General features: G+C 37.2%; 1 protein-coding gene across 1 annotated transcript; it reads left to right on the top strand.

The window, feature by feature from the left end:
* Nucleotides 1-201: 201 nt before the first annotated feature.
* Nucleotides 202-3,396, top strand: LOC103420059 (squalene monooxygenase SE1-like). The gene is made up of 7 exons (XM_008358121.4): nucleotides 202-612; nucleotides 1,181-1,292; nucleotides 1,418-1,595; nucleotides 1,696-2,083; nucleotides 2,177-2,452; nucleotides 2,666-2,944; nucleotides 3,063-3,396. The coding sequence occupies exons 1-7, from the start codon at nucleotides 358-360 to the stop codon at nucleotides 3,165-3,167; spliced, it is 1,593 nt and encodes a 530-aa protein (XP_008356343.1). The 5' UTR covers nucleotides 202-357; the 3' UTR covers nucleotides 3,168-3,396.
* The last annotated feature ends 13,476 nt before the right edge of the window (nucleotides 3,397-16,872 follow it).

Raw genomic sequence — 16,872 nt, 5'->3', positions numbered from 1 at the left:
CACCTTTAAATTGTCCACAAGTGACTCTATCTTTGTCCTCTCTCTCTATCCCACATCATTCTATCCTAGGATCACCCACACCCTACCACAACCTCACATGAATATTAAAAAATGGTCCCATAACTTCATCGGTAGGCGCCAACCCTCAGAGCTTATTATAGCTTTTGCCCAACAACTCTATATAAACGCTTTCAAGTTCCCATTGCTGTCTCACAACCATAAGCACTTTCTCTCCTCTTCGCATTCACAACCAAAAACCACCACGTAAGTTTACAGATTGTGAACAGCCAAAACCAAAATCCCCATTCTTCCAAATTTTCAATTTTAGCGGTATATATTTTTATTTTGATATCAAAGATGGATTACCAGTATGTTCTTGGTGGGGTGTTGGTCTCTCTGCTGGGGTCTGTTTTCTTCATGATCATCAACACCACTCTCAGCGGCGAGAAGAAGAAGGTGGTCGAGAAAGTTTCCCGCGGCATTAACGGAGATGGGTACGTGAGGATGCCGTCCCAGAACGGCAGTTTTCAACCGGAGATTGCCAGCTGCACGGATGTTGTCATTGTCGGTGCCGGAGTTGCCGGTGCTGCCCTTGCTTACACTCTTGGAAAGGTGACAAAATAATTCTCTCTACATATAAAATGAATGTTATGGTTTTTAAACAATTCCCAAATTCCAAGTTCTAAGTTTTAATTTTTTAATTTTATAAATTTAGAAATTTGATGGTGAATGAATAAGCAGTCAAAGCTTCAAAGCCGTGTTTGGTGACCGTGAAAATTAAATAAAAATTGCATTTCCTTGCTTTTTGAACAGAAGACGTAGTCGTTTAATCATTATTTATTTACTTTTTAAAATCTATTTTCCTCAAACAAACCCAGCTAAAGCTCACCTAAGCAGTCAAAGCTTCAAAACCGTGTTTTCTGACATTTTGTTTTTTTTTTTGTTTTTTGTTCTCTCTATTTTTAGCGAATAAGCACTTAAATTTATATTCTATGAATTTTAAATAAAAGTTTTTTCCGCCCTTTTGGGGTGATGATTTCAATAGTGCAGTCCAAGCCATTTTTAGTTTCGTTTTTTGCAGTGCAAATAAACTGAGAAGGCTAGTTCAGATCTTCTTTAATTTCTTGGCTAATCATGTGAGCTTTTGAGTCTAAACATATGTTTCTCTTCCTCGTTACAGGAAGGACGCCGCGTACATGTGATTGAAAGAGACTTGAGTGAGCCAGACAGAATTGTTGGTGAGCTGTTGCAGCCTGGAGGCTATCTCAAATTAATTGAATTGGGTCTTGCGGGTAAGCAATCGCTTCAAATTGTTTAATTGGTTTAATCATTTTTCATATTTCTATTCCATATGATTAATTAGTACCAAATTTATGTTCATCGATTTTGATCAACAAGTTATATTTGTGACATGCAGACTGTGCAAATGAGTCCATTGATGCTCAGAAAGTGTTTGGTTATGCTCTTTACAAAAATGGAAATGACACAAAACTGTCTTATCCCTTGGAAGACTATACTTCAGATATCGCCGGAAGAAGTTTCCATAACGGGCGTTTCATCCAAAAAATGCGCGAAAGGGTTGCAACTCTTAAAAAGTAATTCTCATTTATCCCCATGTTTGTGATGTTTCGATTGTTTTAGTTTATATTAATATTTTTCAAATTGTTATTCATGTTTCTCGAATTTTCTCAACAGTGTGACACTAGAACAAGGAACTGTGACAACCCTAATTGAAGAAAAGGGCACCGTCAAGGGTGTGATGTACAAGAACAGGGCTGGAGAGGAGATGAGATCGTATGCTCCACTGACAATAGTATGCGATGGGTGCTTTTCAAATCTCCGCCGCAATCTCTGTACTCCAAAGGTTGACAATCCTTCTTGCTTCGTTGGTTTGATCTTGGAGAATTGTGACCTTCCTCATGCAAACCATGGACATGTGATTTTGGGAGACCCTTCACCCATCTTATTTTACCCTATCAGTAGTACTGAGGTTCGTTGTTTGGTAGATGTTCCCGGCACGAAAGTACCTTCAGTAGCTAACGGTGAAATGGCCAAGTACTTGAAAACTGTGGTGGCTCCTCAGGTATCTATCGTTTACTTGACTTGTTAGTTTCAATTTCATTGTGACAAATATTATCAATTGAAATGAACTAACCAGAAGACTTTGGTATTTCAGGTTCCCCCCCAACTCTTGAAGTCTTTTCTAGCGGCGGTCAAGAAGGGAAATATCAGAACAATGCAAAATAAAAGCATGCCTGCTACTCCTGTTCCCACTCCTGGTGCAATTTTATTGGGTGATGCATTCAACATGAGACACCCTTTAACAGGAGGAGGAATGACTGTGGCTCTTTCAGACATTGTTCTTCTAAGGGATCTTCTTAGACCCCTAACTGATCTCAGTGACGCATCAGCTTTGTGTGAATATCTTGAATCATTCTACACATTGCGCAAGGTATAAATCATCACTCAGATATGCAATAAAAAAACAAATTTCTGGCTAGACAATATGATATGTTATGTTGTTTTCTCTGACCCTAATTGAGAGTCACATTACGTATATTGATGAACAAGCACTATCTTGTACGTGAAATGTATAATGTGTCTGATTGCGTTTGTTTGCGATTTCCACTTTGTTGATAATTGTTGTGCTTGGTTTTGTTTGCAGCCCGTTTCATCCACTATAAACACATTGGCCGGTGCCTTGTACAAGGTATTTTGTGCCTCACCTGACCCGGCAAGACAGGAAATGCGAGAAGCATGTTTCGACTATTTGAGCCTTGGAGGCATATGTTCATACGGACCTATATCGCTTCTCTCTGGGCTTAACCCTCGTCCGATCCATCTGTTTCTCCATTTCTTTGCTGTGGCTGTCTATGGAATCGGCCGCTTAATGATTCCGTTCCCTACGCCTAAACGTGTATGGCTCGGGACTAGGTTGATCTTGGTATGTTCACTAAAATTGCCAATATACTTCCTCTTTATCAACATATTTGTCATTTACAAATTAATACATACGTTACTTTTCACTTGAACTAAAATTTTGATTTTCCTTTTATTTTCAGGGTGCATCAGGAATCATATTCCCCATTATTAAGGGTGAAGGAGTTAGACAAATGTTCTTTCCTGCAACAATCCCGGCATATTACAATGCTCCTCCTCTTCAATGAAGGATCGGGAACAAGCAATATTGAAGTATACATGGAGACAAAAAAACCATGACTACGAAGAAATATGGTTTCAAGCAGAGCAATTCAATTCATACTCTTATTTCTGACTACCGTAGAGTAAAGTGACAACACTCATAATTAATGTAATATTCTATTGCAATTATAATTAGAAGTTATTGTTTTTCTTTTGAAACAAAAAAAAAAAATTTTAATTAATTTTTTTTTCACTTTTCTGATTTTTCTAGCTACTTAATAATACTTTTGTTTTGCAAGTAGCCCTTTACCACAGTGGTGTAAATGTATTGAGCCCTTTCATGATGGCGTGGTTCAGACCCTGTCGGTGACTAATCTAACAAAATCTATCATTTGAAAAAAAAAAAAAAAACTTTTGTTTTGGTTAAAAAAATACTTTTGTAGTTTTGTGGGCCCTACAACAATTGCAATCATACTTGTAATTGGAACCGAATCCCCTCCAGACAATTTGAAATTGAGCCTCCGGACCAAGGGATCCAGGACGTTAAAATTTGATCCAACAGCTACAAATAGGAGGCCCTTCTAAAAGTTATAATAATTGTAGTCGTTGGATCAAATTATAACGGCCCGGATCCCTTGGTCAGGAAGCTCAATTTACAAGGATCCGGATGGGATCTAGTTCCCTTGCAATCAACCATGTTGTAAGAACGGTTATATGGGCCTTTGATATCGATTGAAAGTGACTTTTAGCCAAAATTGATTATGAAGGTTTCATTGATGATTTTATAGCAAAAAATGCACAAAGAACCATCTTTAAGTGAAACTTCAATTTTGTTCATTTAGTTTCTTAAGATTGAATTGATTAGGGAGACTAAATTTGTATATAAAACTTTGGAAGCTAAAAGACATGAAAGTTGATGATTTATTTATTACTTAAGCATTGATAAATGTGCTAATTCCTATTGGTGATCTTTTATAACACCCCACCAATATATTTCGGAAGATAATTATGCCCAAATTAAACTTTTTTTTTATTTGCTACCATTAATCACAATTCTATTATTTAATTATTGGTTACTCACAAAATCAAATCATCTACCAAAACCATAAGGTTAATTTTTTTTTTTTAATTTATCACCCAATTCCTTTTCTTAAACAAATTTTCAATAAAAGATTAATCTCAGTTATTTTAAGGCTGCATCTAACACCTATTAGATTGCCTGTGTACCCTTGAACGGGATCAAACCTTTCGTAGTTCACAATTCATTTCTAGTCCATTTTAGAAAATATTCAAGTGTTGGAAAAATTCAATATTTAACTTTAACAATCAAATCACATTGAATGAATACTAATTACGGATTTAGAATATCGAATTTTGTGTAAAAAGGCAATATCAGCCCACTGGCCACGCACCGCCGCCGGTGGCGGTTTCCAACGAACGGAAACCCAATTTTTCAACTAACTCTAAAAATTACCAAATTTTACAAGCAAGTAGAGTTCAATGAGAGGAACAGCTTTCATATCTGGGCTGAAGTCCAATTCGGCCGGAAAACACCTGAATATGCTCTCGATCCGCTGGAAACCCTAGAATTGGGTGTTCTTGATTTGATTTCAAACAAGCTCTGACGCCCCAACCAATGCATGGGCTTTGTTTATGAGGTTAATGGGAGTCCATTGGTGGTGGTGGGTGACGAAATTTACTTCAAAAATGGCAGATCGCTGCCATGGAACACATGTTCCCACTGGTGTGGTTCATCATGAAATCAAGTCAATTTTCATAAATTTTGGGGTGGAAAGGAAGGGGAAACGTGGGAAATGTTTTCCATGTGGTGGCGAGCCTTGAATCACCGGAAAAATGCCATAATCGGCGTCAAGATATGTGGAGAAAACCGGGTTGGGAACCAAGTTATCGGGTCAAGAAATAGGATTCGGTTCCTCTCCTTCTCCACTCCCTCCTTTCCCTCCTTTCCTTTTCCCTCGATTGGGTAGTTCCCCAACACCTTTCTCTTCTCATTTTTCCATCTTAGCCGTCCATCTCTCTTCTTTCTCTTCTTTTCCTTTCATCCCAACCACACACATGCCACATCTCATGGCTCCAGAATTTCTGGAGCCTTCTAGATTGAAGTAAAATTACCAAAATGTCCTTAACTTTAAGTGTTAATAACTCATTCGTTATAACTTCGTTTGTCGAACAGTTTGCACCTACACGCTTGTAGGATCGTCCTCTATTAAAAAATACGATAAAATATATATGAGGATAAAATACATCCTCATATAATTACGTTAAACCAACTAGGGGCATTTTCATCTTTTTCACTTATCTATAACTTTTACAACGTAAATTATGATAATTTCCGGTAACAAAATTATAAAATTTCTCAATTAAATGTTCATAACCATAAATAGATTTATTTTCGATTTTCCCCACATATTCATAATTATGAATATTTAATTCATATATTTAAATTTTCAGATATTACACCCATCATTTAGTTTGCAAATTTTGTTTCCCTAGCATTACCCTTAATAATATGGTTATTTTTGTAACTTTCTTTGCATTTAATGATATTTAAAAAGTGATAATTAGGGAGAATTTTAAAGTTTGTTTTAGTTATTAGCTTTTAAGATCAATACACTGTTCAATTTTACAACGACCAAAAGACGTACTAGGCCTTGTTTGGCAGTTCGGACTGTACTGACTATTTCAGTCGGATATGATAAATAGTCATCGGATAGTACTGACTAAATAATCGAACGTTTGGTGCAATATCGGACTAATGATCGTATTATTTATATTGTATTTGACACTCTACTGGATAAAAGGACTTGCAATTATTATTATTTGTAAGGGAAAAACTAATGATTAATGAAAAAGATAGATGAAAAATTAACTTCAAGTCTGCAAACAATTTAAATTTAAATAATTTTGATTTTTATAGAAACCAATCAAATGGTGGTTCTTAATAATCTGGTAAAATTAACACGCCCCAAGGATTGTGTAAACAAGCAGCATCTCAACATGTACTAATTAACAAAAAAGGGACGACAATGTCTGGTTCCTTAGTGCTCAACAACCCAGATGAAAACCAAGAATAAAAAGGGACGGCAACTGAGTTTCCGAGAAATTCTCCAACTCAGCTCTTCCAATTGAGTTCAGCAACCCATGTGAAACCTAGGAAAAGAAAAGAGACGGGTGTGCATTGTAGGAGAAATTGGTAAAGGGAGTGCAACCCATATGAAACCAAGGAAAACCCAGTTCTTGAATCCAACTAGAACTTAAAACCCAATTCTTGAAATCTTGAAAAAGAGAATAAAACCGATCGAAATCATTGAAAATCTTGAACACAAAGTACCATCACCATAGATACTGAGGAAATCATCATCGCATGTGGGAATGAGAATGCAAAGAGGATTATGGAGGTTGAGGGAAATTGAAACGATAGCTGAAGCGGGAGGAAATTTGCGAAACCCAGGACCAAACAATGAGCGTGTTTTGTTAGCATCTCACCCGACTAATAATACCGAGCTTTTAGGTGGGATAAGGAAGTGGGCGTTAGTTGCACTAAATAGGTAGGGTCAGATAAATTATTCGGAGTACTATTAATACATAACTGCATCAAACAATCGGCTCTCTATTATTAACCTATCTAGTCCCTTATACGAACTGCCAAACGAGGCCCTAGTGTGCTAATTAACGGCTTTCTTAGATCAAACCCACAATTTTCTTGTTAAACAAGAAAGGGAGATATAAGTATTGCTGGTGAAAGGAAACATAAATGTGACTAGAGCAGTTCCATCGTTGCTCTTAGCCCGACACCCAGGCCAAAAAATGGACCGGTATTCATGAAATTTGCTCCACCCCATCCCAAGCCAGGCCACAGGTTGACCCAGGATCGACAGAGGAAGGAGACGGCCCATCTGATGCCATACTGACGTCAGCGTGGCGTCAAAGGCCGTTTGAATTTTTTTGCGCCAGGCGCGTGGTAAGCACGAGTGACTGGGCGTGCGTCGCCGATAGGAATTCAGACGCAGGGCCCGCATGTGCAAGCGCACTCAGCCAACATATCAGGAGGCCACGTGGCCTGTCCTCGGCAGTTGGATTTCCAATAGCTAGTTTTCTGGACCGTTAGATTTCCAACGGTAAAAGAAATTTGAATTTGAATTTTGATCTGGACCGTCTAATCACAGATTAACAATCCACGTTTTTCCCCCAAATTTTTTTTTTAAAAAAGGCACAATTGTCAGAATTATAACCGTTGGCCACGTGGCACCTTATAGGCTGTTGGATTTGAATATTTTTCAAATCTAACGGTCCAGATTAATTAACTAAATTAAAATTTATTAAAAATTAATTAAAATTTCTGTAAAATTGTTAAAAAATACAAACAAAAAAAAATTAATTGTTTTTTTTCTATAAATACCTAACCCTCATCTTCTACCTTACACCACATTTCAATATTTTCTACACTTTCTACATTTCAATATTTTCTACATTTGGAGAGAAAAAAAATGACTTCGTGGAAGCTCATTAAGGGGTGGTTTGGGAGTGAGGTGCTTAAAAAAAAAAAACACCCATGAAAAAAAGCTGTGAGGGTTTTAGATGTTTGGTAAACTGAAAAAAAAAAGGGCTTATTTTGGAAGCTGCTATGAGAATAAGCTGAAATCAAAGAAAAAAGCTGAAGCTGCTATTTGCAGCTTTGGAAAACTGGCTTTTTTTTTCAAAGCACACGGAGCTACAGTGCTCCTTTAATGAAAAGACCCACTATCAGACTGTTTTTTTTTTCCAAAAGCACTTTTACAAAAAAGTTTACCAAACACTCTGCTGATTTATTTCACAGCCGCTTATTCTCACCGCAGCTTTTTTTCAAAGCACAGCAATACCAAACCAACCCTAAAGATGTTACGTTGTGTGAATGTTGGGTTCACACTACTTTATGAAAGCTTTTTGCGATGTACATGGAAAAGACGCCAAAACTAGTCAAGGTTTTCAAGGTCGTTGGAAAAAACTCAACACATCCTTTACTTGTTGGAAAAACGCCATCTCCCATGCTTCCGGTAATTTGCATAGTGAGACAAGTTTAGCGGATCAGGTGACAATGTTTTTATTTATTTATATGTATTCCATCTGCATCAATATTTTAATTTATTTATTTGTGTTACACCCGCATTTTATAATACTATCTTATCCCACATTTATAGACACTACAACCACAAGCATTCTACAATGCGATGAACCACAACAAATCATTCAGCAAATGAGAATGTTGGGAAATTGTCAAAGATTGCCCAAGATACAAAATTGTGGCAACATGTCCAGAAGTTTTCATGCACAGCATGGGTCTACAAAGTTCGCCAGAAGCAGACATGGCCGAATAAGAAGGTGATACATTTGAAGAGATGGAAGGGCCGCCTGAAGAAGTGCCAGAAACCCAACTGACTTGTCAGTCCCTTAGGCCTCAATGTAAAAAGGCATCAAAGAAAAAATATAGTTATTCCAAAAATGACTACACTAAATATATGGATGAACTTGCTCGCCAAGGTGAACTAAACATGGTGCGGGAAGTGGCTAGAGATGAGGAAAAAGTTGTTGCTATGGCAGCAATATGAGCAGCTACTGAGAGACGTGATGTGGCGGCTGAGAGACAAAGAGAAATAGTTAATCCAGAGAACAAGACGTGATGTGGCGGCTGAGAGACAAAGAGAAATAGTTATGTGCCAGTATGGCTCTTACACTGAAGTGTACCGCTGAATGATCAATTCATTGTAACGTCTATCCCGTTCCAAAGGCTCGTGTTGCACGGATCTTCGATCTGTTCATAAGCACAGTAGATATGTGTTCTTGAGTTGTTCATCAAATCTGGCTCGTATTCATTGACGACATCATAATCATACTTATCTTCCACAATCTTGTTGTGGAGAATAATACATGTCATCATGATGGATCGAAGAGCCTCGACATCAAAAATTCTAGCAGCAACCCTGACAATCACCCAACGAGCTTGCAGGATACCAAAACAATGCTAGGCATCATTCCTACACCCTTCTTGACATTTTGTGAAGTGTTTTTCTTTTTCACTCTGTGGATGTGGCGTTGTTTTAACAAACGTTGACCACCTTGGATAAATACCGTCTGCAAGGTATTATGGTCCCTCGTATTTATGACCATTAACTCAATATGTGCATCTCGGCGATTTTCCTTGCAATAGTTCGTCGTGTTGGAAGTATGCCCACAAAGCCACTCATTTGATGTAATAGCTTTTGGAATACTTATTGTCTTAAACTATTATATGTTTAATGAAGGGCAAATCTTATTGTTAATCACTATTTAATGTATTATGCGTTTAAGCAATAAGGGAATCCAAGGAATGTATTTAATCAAAGAGAGAAGTGATCTAAGTAAGTTAGATTAACGAGACCTTTCTCTTATGTTCATTCCTAAAACGTTCCTAGCCATAGGATTGCGAATTGGGCATTGACAATCCGCTAAGGTTAGTATGTGTTATGTTAACTCAAACGTGAGTATGACTAGTCTCAAGTCATTCAGTGTTGGACACTAGGACAAACACATAGGTGCTCAAAAGGTAATTGAGTACACTGAACAACGATAAAAAAGGAGTTCGAACATACATGTCATGTAAGAACTCTTAAGTTCAATATGAAAAGTAGTCATTTGACCTGAGGCATCATAGATATCTAATGGTTGGATCCTTGATCTTTGATCATGTTAAAGGCATTCCATTGAGAGTGTCCACGACATTGTTGGGTTCAAGCTATCTAGTCATGTAGGCATATGAATGCACAACAAGGGATCTCTAACCTTCCATGGTGGAGGGAGAATACTCTGAGATATGATTCGGGAGTTTTTGGCCAAAGCATACGAATATGACTTACGAAGTTTGTTCCAAATCATATTCAATTGAATCATATAGAGAAGTATCACATTGGATAGTAGACATGAAACAAACTATCACTCAAACAATGTGATTAAGAGTATTGTATTAAAGAATGACAATATTGCATTGTAATTGTAACTGGATAGGTTATCCAACCACTTCTACTTAGCTTGGGCAGCCATGACATACTGCTAGGTGTCACTTATGGTTTGTGGAAGTCCTGAGGATTAGAAAACACTAATCTTCATCAAAGGGAGAATTGAAATGTAGTTTCAATTCACAATCGATCATTAAGAGTAACAATCGCTCATTGCCTCGCTAATTGGAACCTAATGGATCGTACACCGAGTAGGTATGAAAATGAAGATATATATATGAGATGGATAAGCAATTAAATAGTTTAATTGAGAATGGTCACTAATTAATCTTATGAAAGGTTCGTATTAGCCTTTTAAGTTGGTTTTGGGTTTCAGGGCCTAAAAAGGTTTTTGGTCCACAAGGCCTATTAAGTTTAGGTTGTGTGACAACTAAAACTAAATGGAAATTAACCCAAAAACAAAGTCAAAACTGGCCTAGGGTGAGTGGATGCAAACTTGGCTTAATTGCAAGTTTGCCACTCACTTGTGAGGTGGTATTAATGAAACTTTATAGCCATTACCTCATTAGGGTTTTCTTGATGCTAAGAAGAGAAACCGTTTCTCTCTTTTTCTCTATAGAGGCTGGCCACTTAGGGGAGGGATAGCTAGCAATCTTTCTTCCTCTAAGTCATCCATTTCATCTTCATATCTCATCCTTGGTGTGCAGATTTAGAGACACCAAACCTTTGGTTTTCTTGGAGATCCTTTTCCTCACATCCTCAAGGAGCAAAGGAGTATCAAAAGGAAGAAAATCACAAGGAAGATCTAAGGAGCTAGGAGGTGACTTGAAGGTCCTCCACTTGGGTGAATCCCTTGTGTAAACAAGGATGAGCTTCAAGGGTAATGAATCTCAAAATCCTTTCTTCTCTTTAATATTGTTAAAGAGTCTTATGGTTCACCATTCACTAGGCTTTGAAAGTCATGGGTTTTAGAATTGTTTTTGAATGCATGCCTACTTTAAAGTGTTATTAGTTTGCATATGTGTTCAAATGTTCTCACATGTTTTTAGCTAGGATAAAATTTTTCCTTCACGTCGAACACTGGAGATTGGGTAAGGACATTTAGGTCATTCTGAGCTCCTGCAACACCCAAAAAAGCATGCCAAATCCATGAATCAAATGAAGCCACCACTTCCAAAATGATATTTTTGGCTCATTTTTTGTCGCCATATGCTCCTTGCCACACACTTGGACAGTTTTTCCAAGTCCAGTGCAGGCAGTCGATGCTTCCAATCATGTCAGGGAAGCCTCACATCTCACCTTTCCTCAGAAGCCTTCTCATGTCCCTTGGCGTGGGTTTCCGAAGGTACTCATTAGTGTAGAGGGCTTTAATTCCAGAGTAAAACCACGTCAGGGACTCCAGAGCAATTGTTTTTCCCATCCTCGCGATCTCATCCACTTGATCTACAGTTGTTCCATGTGCAAGCATTCGCAAGGTAGCCGTAATTTTTTGTTCAGGAAGAAGACCTAAAACTTGAAAAGCATCATCTTTTTGCACAAATTATGGATCATGGATGCAAATAGCACTTATGATTTTGTTAAACAAACTTCGTTGCATTCTAAAACGATGTCTAAACACATGATCAGGGAATACGCAGTTGGGAATAAAATAATCTTCTAAGAGATTTTTACCTCGTCTTTCCCTTTTTCTTTTGAAGTTTGCAGCACATCTGGGTTTGGCTATTTGACCCACAGCTTCCATGACACGGCGAAAATGTGAGGCCTTCTTCCTTCTATGGTCATCATCCTCATCCTCCTCCATTACGAAAACCTCATCTCCACCTCCACCTTCCTCGAGATTGACCAATTCTTCCTATTGTGCCAACTATCTTTTCTGTTGCTCCTCAAACTATTTATACACTTTCATTGAAGAAGACATTGTAAGAACTCAAGATTTGAAAACGATGAAGAAGAATTCTCAGCTAAAAAGAAGGATTGAGTTTGGTGTGAGGATGGATGTAGGGATGTAGGGTTTATATGGAACAAAAAAAGAAAATAAAGGATGAGGTTCTGGACAATGCCATGTGGCACTACGTGATTGGTTGAAAATCTTATTGAAATCTTGGCTAAATTATTGTAAACAGGAAGTGACACGTGACGCGTCGGGATTGGTTGAAAATCTTATCAGAAATCTATCCACAAAATAGTACGTTCGGATAAGGACCCATGGCGTGATAAGATTGGTTGAAAATCTTGTCGTAATCTTGGCTACATTATTGTAAACAGATAGTGATACGTGGCGCGTCGGGATTTGTTGAAAATCTTAGCGGAAATCTATTCACAAAATATTACGTTAGGATAATGACACGTGGCGTGACGAGATTGGTTAAAAATCCTATCCGAAATTAAAACTATTTTATTTATTTACTCTTTTATAAAAAAAAAAAAATTAAAAAAAAATTTAAATGGGCTGGGTGCCAGCGCATTTTGTAGGGGTGGAGATCATTTGTGCTAGCACATTTGGGGTCTATCATTGTTCACTAAGTGGATTAAATGGGTTGGATGCTAGCGCATTTTTTTAGGGTGGAACTGCTTTTAAGTATTCTTTATATAAATATATGTGGATAGCTGATATGACAACTTAACATTTTGAAAAACCAATGTCAAATTAAAATGTTGTTTGGTTATTTATAAAATCAAGTGGATCAGAATTTAATAATAAAATGATCAATAAGTAAAAAAAAAAAAAAAAAGATAAAGAATATGTGGGCCTAACATTAAAAAAAAAATAGCGTTGCCTCCAAATTTAAAAGAAAGTGGAGAATGTCAATCCATATAGGATTTTGGCACCTCCTTTGAAACCAAAAAACCCTTTTTTCTTCAAAATAGTTCAAAATTTTTTTAACATTTAGAAAATCGTTAATAAGTTAACATGTCAGTAATATTTTTATTTCTCATAGTTGTTTTTCATGTTGACAAATGAAGCGAAAATTCATGTTTTTTTTAATCATTTTACGAAAGAGAAACAAATGAGAGTCGAATATTTCATGTATTGATTCTTGAATGGAGATAACAAACTTTAACATGGTGCTAAGACCTCTCTATCTGTACGAATGGTACAAGAAACATCCTTCATATATGGATATAGTTATACGATTAACCTTCTTAATGCAAAAGATAGGGTAAATTATATAAAACTACCTCAACTATTGGGTTAGTCACAATTTCATACCTCATCTTTAAAAAAATTTCAATGTCATACATCATCTACGAATTTGTTATAATTTCATACCTTCCGTCAATTTGTCTGTCAATTCTTCCGTTAAATAGTGACGTGGCTTGAGACAGGACCCACTTTCTATTAAAAAATTAAAAAAAAAATTAAAAAAAAAATTAAATATTAATAAATAAATAATATTTAAGTGTTTAGTAAAACCAAACAAAAATTAAATTAAATAAAAAAAAAACCTAATAAAATATCCAAAAACATTCCCCGTCCAAATCACCATCGCCCCCTCCCCCCGCATGGCTGCCGTCTGGTTTTCTACCATCTTTCCCCATCCTAAATCCAAATTTCTAAAGCCCAACAAGCAAAACCCTTTTGCCTTGGCTTTGGCAGTTGCTGAATCTTCCTTCACTTTTTCTTTTTGCAGGTGCAGAGGCATATATGGATACCTCAAAGCTTTATGTCCATATTTCCCTGAAAGCAAATGGGAGGGCGGAGGCAGTGTATGATGCTGAGTCCCTGCACTCTTCCTCCTATCCTCTACCCCAAAGGCCCAATCCCTTTATTCCCCTTTTCCTTCTCCAATCTTGCCATGCTGGATCCCTCCTCCAACCGAGTATGCGGAAAAATTCCACCTCAAATAACTAAACCACCTCTATCTCACAGATAACCAGCTCTCTGGCGACCCATCTCATCGCTCTATTCCCACTCAAAGGGTTCATTTCTCATAGCGTACATAAATCTCGTCCTCTGCAGTAACGACTTTTCTTGGAACCTCAGATATCTCCCTCGCTCGAAATCCAAACAGACCCAAAATCTGGGGCTTTTTCAGGTGGGTTGAGAGCTTTTTGGTTCAGATCTCCGTTGAAGAGCAACTTGGCGGTACTAAGTCGCGACGATTTTGAGGTTCTAAATGTATTGGGTAAGTTGGAGAATGGTTTTGTTTGTTGATCTGGGATTCGGCGGTGACTGACCCAATAGTTAAGATAATTTTATGTAATTTACCTCAAAAGAAAAATAACGGTCTATCCACATCTATGAATTACCCCAAAAGATAAACAACCTGCCAAAGTTTTACAAAATAATTTTTGTAAAAAGAAAACAACAAATAGGATTTTGCATTTTTATGATTTGAAAATGCACCTGATAGGTAGTTTATTCCAAGAATAGTTTTAGAGAATGAAAACATTGAATACCTTTGTGTTTCCTAATATTGGTGGCGGTGGTGGTAAGGATGGTGGTTGAGATGAGAGTCGTGTTGGTAGCAATAGTGGTTGGAGCAGTGACAATAGTGGTGACGATAAAGTTTTTAATAGTGGTAGTATATAGGTGGTGGTAATAACGGGGTAGAGGGCAAAAGTGAAGGGAGTGATGGTGGTGGTTAATGTGATTGTGGTAGAAAACGGTTGTTAACATTGGTTATGAGGGATGGTTGTGAAAATGGTGGTTGAGAGGTGGGGATCATTGTGATGATAATGAGATGGAAAATGTGATGATGGTGGTGGTGGCAATGGTGGTGCGATATGGTGGCACTGGGGGTGGCCACAATGGTGAGACGGTGAAGGTGGAGATGCCCACCATGGCAAGGGTGATGGCAATAGATAATATGGTGGTGATGGTAGTGGCGGTGGTGGTGGTCATGGTGAGGCGGGGACGGTAATATCGGTTGTGGTGATGGTGAGATGGTTGAGGTGGTGGTGATCATGGTGGCGAGGGTGATGGCAGTGGAGGATATGGTAGTGGAAGGTGGTGGTGTCAAAGATGGTAGCCATAATGGTGATGATGGTAAGACGTTGGAGAATGTGGTGGTGGTAGTGGCAGCATCATTGGTGACACTAATTGTGGCATACACGACTTTATCTTTATCTTTAATCTTTAATATTAGAAAGTTAGAAGGAGAGTTTGGAGTCTCAAGGCTTCACCAAAAAAAATAGGACTATAAAGCCCCTCAAACAAAAAAAAATCCACGACTAGCTGAAAATAATAAAAACGAAATAGCAGGTATATTGTTGTAAAAAAAAAAATGTTAAACAAAAAGAGAATTAAAAATAAGAAAACAGAAAAAAAAAAAGAAAAAAAAAAGAGATGATTAAAACCCACGACCCCTTCTTCTCCCTCTTCGTCTCTCTGCACACACCACCACTCCCATGTTTTCCTCAATATAACCGCTCCACTTACTGCTTTTTTTTTTTTTTTTTTTTTTAAATATCTAGGATAGTTTGAAGATTTTGCTTCCTTGGAAATCTAGCGGCAAGAAATCATCCGTACGTTTTGGTTTGTAAGTTGTTCTTTATCGTTTCAGTTTAAATGATTTTGTTTACTTTCTCAATTTGGGTCCCATGAATCCAACGCCAAGCATTCATGGTTGATTTGCTATTCTTGAATCGAGGTTTTCCTCAATACAACCGCTCCACTTACTTCTTCTTCTTTTTTTTATTTTTTAAAAAATTTTATATTTTAATATCCAGGACAGTTTGAAGATTTTGCTTCCTTGGAAATCTAGCGGCAAGAAATCATCCGTACGTTTTGGTTTGTAAGTTGTTCTTTATCGTTTTAGTTTAAATGATTTCGTTTACTGTCTCAATTTTGCTTCCATGAATCCAACGCCAAGCATTCATGGTTGATTTACTATTCTTGAATTGACAATCTAGACTGTGTCGAAAATTATGCAGATAAGAAGTCCTGTTGTTGGTGATCTTATACGCAACCATATTTTGAGAACAACCAGTAAGATACTTGCTTGATCTCTATGGAGTGGGGTTATATGTGCATGTAATTTTATGCATTGTTTCATAAGTGGGATTCAGTATCCTCAAATTTCTAATACTATCGTTCAGACTAATTAATTATTTAGTTGCTCTAACCTTGACCTCTAATTGATTTTGAGGTTCAATGGAAGTAGAATTCCCAAAACAAGGTAAATTAGCAGTTACGAAGATCATTTATCTCTCTCTCCTCTCCATAACTGTTAATTTTTAGAGGATAATTGTCATGCTTTTTTTATTTTAAGAGAAATTAGGTACTCATCCTTCCTTTTCCTACTCCTTTGATTAAAACCTTATTCCTTTTCATTTTTTTATCAAGGTCCTTGGTATTAATAACATCATTAATTATTTCAATAATAAAATATTTTTTATTTCTAAATATATTCACTTAATGTTAAAAATGTTACAATTGTTGTGGTCTATTTTTATCTGACAAAATAGAGAGGGCCGGCGGCAGTGGGAGAGAGAAGAGAGATGTGTGTTTGTAAAATTATAGGGGAATGTGTGTGTTGTTATCCCTCCTACATTGTGCCTTTATTTATAGTAGTAAAGGGAGAGAAGATATTCCTTCTCCTCCAAGTAATACAAGTTGTAATAGGAAAGGATAACTAGAATCAAATCTAATCTAGGATTTACACAATCATACTTATTCTAGGAATGTTTACAACACTCCCCCTTGAGTGTGCAAATACTTAAGGTAAATTCAGCATCATGCAGAAGTTGAGGAAGTCGACTCATCGGCACTGATTCCAAGGAACAACGCTTATTCTCA

The sequence above is a fragment of the Malus domestica genome, chromosome 05 (genome assembly GCF_042453785.1).
Source record: "Malus domestica chromosome 05, GDT2T_hap1".
In the NCBI taxonomy this organism is placed as follows: Eukaryota; Viridiplantae; Streptophyta; class Magnoliopsida; order Rosales; family Rosaceae; genus Malus; species Malus domestica.
This window is presented reverse-complemented; position numbering and strand designations above follow the sequence as displayed.